The sequence below is a fragment of the Penaeus chinensis genome, chromosome 18, assembly GCF_019202785.1.
Source record: "Penaeus chinensis breed Huanghai No. 1 chromosome 18, ASM1920278v2, whole genome shotgun sequence".
Taxonomy (NCBI): Eukaryota; Metazoa; Arthropoda; class Malacostraca; order Decapoda; family Penaeidae; genus Penaeus; species Penaeus chinensis.
In genome coordinates this window covers 17,149,008-17,151,721 of record NC_061836.1, presented here as the reverse complement: position 1 = coordinate 17,151,721, position 2,714 = coordinate 17,149,008, and the positions used below count along the sequence as shown (strand labels likewise).

The 2,714-nt window shown below is 54.2% G+C and overlaps 1 protein-coding gene across 1 annotated transcript in view; it reads right to left on the bottom strand.

Moving 5' to 3' along the window:
- Positions 1–840: 840 nt before the first annotated feature.
- LOC125034619 (sodium-dependent dopamine transporter-like) overlaps positions 841–2,714 on the bottom strand; it is a 34,642-nt gene continuing 32,768 nt past the window's right edge. Inside the window, exons 8-10 of the mRNA XM_047626520.1 lie at positions 2,505–2,605; positions 1,198–1,374; positions 841–1,077 (exon numbers count right to left, since the gene is read on the bottom strand). Coding sequence (XP_047482476.1) covers positions 958–1,077; positions 1,198–1,374; positions 2,505–2,605 — 398 coding nt within the window. The 3' untranslated portion in view covers positions 841–957. The remainder of the gene's footprint in view (positions 1,078–1,197; positions 1,375–2,504; positions 2,606–2,714) is intronic.

The window sequence follows — 2,714 nt, the reverse complement described above, 5'->3', positions numbered from 1 at the left end:
TACGCATCAAGGTAAAGAGTCAAAACCAAATTAAGGGAACCGGATCAGCGGATCAGCTTATCTCCAAGTCGGCTTGCAAGGCAGCGACGCCCACCTGCGAAGACTTATAATAGCAGCTCGTGATATTTCAATTTATGGTATTTCCAAGCTAACGCCGAGGATGTTTTAATATCAAATGTCATGTGAATGAAAAGATTTTGATTAATAACGAAACTAATCGAGGTCTTCGGTCACGACGGCTGTTCGTCAAAGGTCATCAACGTGTGGGCGATGACGTCATCCGCCCTATGACTTCACCCGTGCTGTGACGTCATCCGGGCTGTGAGACTATCCTTCTTTAACTTTGATCAGCTTTGTGATGTCAAGCGATTGCTGCAAACGGAAATCGCGGAAAACAAGACAGGAAACGGAACGCTATCGTGATTTCAAAGGAGATTAATACCTCCGTCTGGCATTTCTGTTTATCGTCGAGCGGATGTGCGGTCTATCAAAAGTAGATGCACTAAACATGCTAAGAGCACCGCTTGATTATGCAATGCGGTTTCAAAAAAAGAGAAAGACAAAGATGCAGTGTAAGAGAGAGAACGAGATAGATAGATAGATAGATAGATAGATAGATAGAGAGAGAGAGAGAGAGAGAGAGAGAGAGAGAGAGAGAGAGAGAGAGAGAGAGAGGGAGAGAGAGGGGTAGGGGGGAAGAAAAGCGAGATTGCTACTGGAAACGCGAAACCAACGGCTCTCTTTGTTGCTCAAAAAATCTCCTCCTGCGCGTCCTTCGCCAATCTCAGGTTACCCTTTAGGACCACTGTTGACCTTGGCTTAACCGCACCTGGCCGGGTGAGGGGATGCGGGGGGGGGGGGGGGCAATTAGGATAGCGGAGACAAGGTGCCCTGGTCTCCGGCGCGCCAGGTCCGGGGCCGAAAAGCCAGCGCTGAGATCGCCCTGGCGTCTGGTCTTTATACCGAGTCTGGGGCTGGAGTGTCGGAGTTCAGGATGATCTGGTTGGTCTCTGCGCGCACGCCGTTGCCCACGGACACCTGCGTGTCCCGCCACGGCGTGGTCAGGATCTTCAGGCGCTGCGGGAGGAGGGTGGCGCATCAGCATACACACAGACATACGCACATACAAATATCTCTACATTCAACTGCAAAACTATTTCATGAACAAGTATCGCCGTGTGAGACTCCTCCACCCACCTTGGAGAAGGACGCGGGCCCGGGCAGCCGCACGATCTTGTAGATGGCCACGAAGGGGATCATGATCATGGAGGAGCCGGCCATGACCCAGCCCAGGAGGTCGGTCCACCACGGGTACATCCCCGAGCTGTCGGCCGAGAGCGGCTTGTAGTCGTAGAGGCCGTAGACGATGATGGTCTGGAAGGCGGTTACCGGCGTTAGTGAGGCACTGCTTAGGGTTTTGTCATTTTCTATTCTACATTTCTCCATCTTGTCTATCTCTCCCTTCTTATTTAAATAATGTATATTTTTTTCTTTAGTCACTAGAACTAAAGATCCACTAACTGTCTGATTTTTGCGATAAAATTCATGCTAAGCGAATCTGGAGAGGAACTCCTCTCCGCTCTCACACTCCTCTCCTCCCTCTCCCTTTTCCCATTCTCCCCCTTCCACCCTCCCTCTCCCCTCTCTTTCTTTCTCCCCTCTCCCCTCTCTTTCTTCCTCCCCTCTCCCCTCTCTTTCTTTCTGCCCTCTCCCCTCTCTTTCTTTCTCCCCTCTCTTTCTTCCTCCCCTCTCCCATCTCTTTCTTTCTCCCCTCTCCCCCTCTCACTTCCCCGTCCTTCCCCACTCCCCCCTTCCAAACTCCCCTCCCAATTTTCCTCCGCTTCCCCACTCCCCCTTTTCCACCCCTTTTCCATCTCTCCCCTCTTTCACGCTCTCTCCATCCTCTCCCTCTCTCCCCTCTCAGCCCTCCATCCCTTCCTTTCTACCCCCTCCCCCTCTGCTTTCATCCCTCCCTCCCCGCTATTACTTTCCCCCTCTCCCCTCTCACCCCTCCCTCCCTTCCCTTCTACCCCCCTCTTCCCTCTCCCCCCTCCCTCCCTTCCCTTCTACCCCCCTCTCCCCTCTCTCCCCTCTCTCCCCTCTCACCCCTCCCTCCCTTCCCTTCTCCCCCCCTCTCCCCTCTCACCCCTCCCTCCCTTCCCTTCTACCCCCCTCTTCCCTCTCTCCCCTCCCTCCCTTCCCTTCTACCCCCCTCTCTTCCCTCTCTCCCCTCCCTCCCTTCCCTTCTACCCCCCTCTCCCCTCTCTCCCCTCTCACCCCTCCCTCCCTTCCCTTCTCCCCCCCTCTCCCCTCTCACCCCTCCCTCCCTTCCCTTCTACCCTCTCTCCCCTCTCCCCCCTCCTCCCCTTACCTTCTACCCCCCTCCCCCTCTCCCCTCTCCCCCCTCCTCCCCTTCCTTTCTATCCCCCTCCCTCCCTTCCCTTCTACCCCCCTCTCCCCTCTCCCCCCTCCTCCCCTTCCCTTCTCCCCCCCCTTCCACTCACGCCAATGAAGATGGGGGCGAAGAACTGCAGGCAGATTCTCCAGTAGCATCCAGGAGCGAAGCCGATCATCTCCCTGATATCGTTGCACAGTCTGCCAATGCCTGAGGGAGAAGGAGAAAGCTTATGATAGTTTCAGTTATAGGAGTAAGAGCAGTGATACAGCTTATAATAGTTTCAGTTATAAGGGTAATAGCAATGATAAAGCTTATA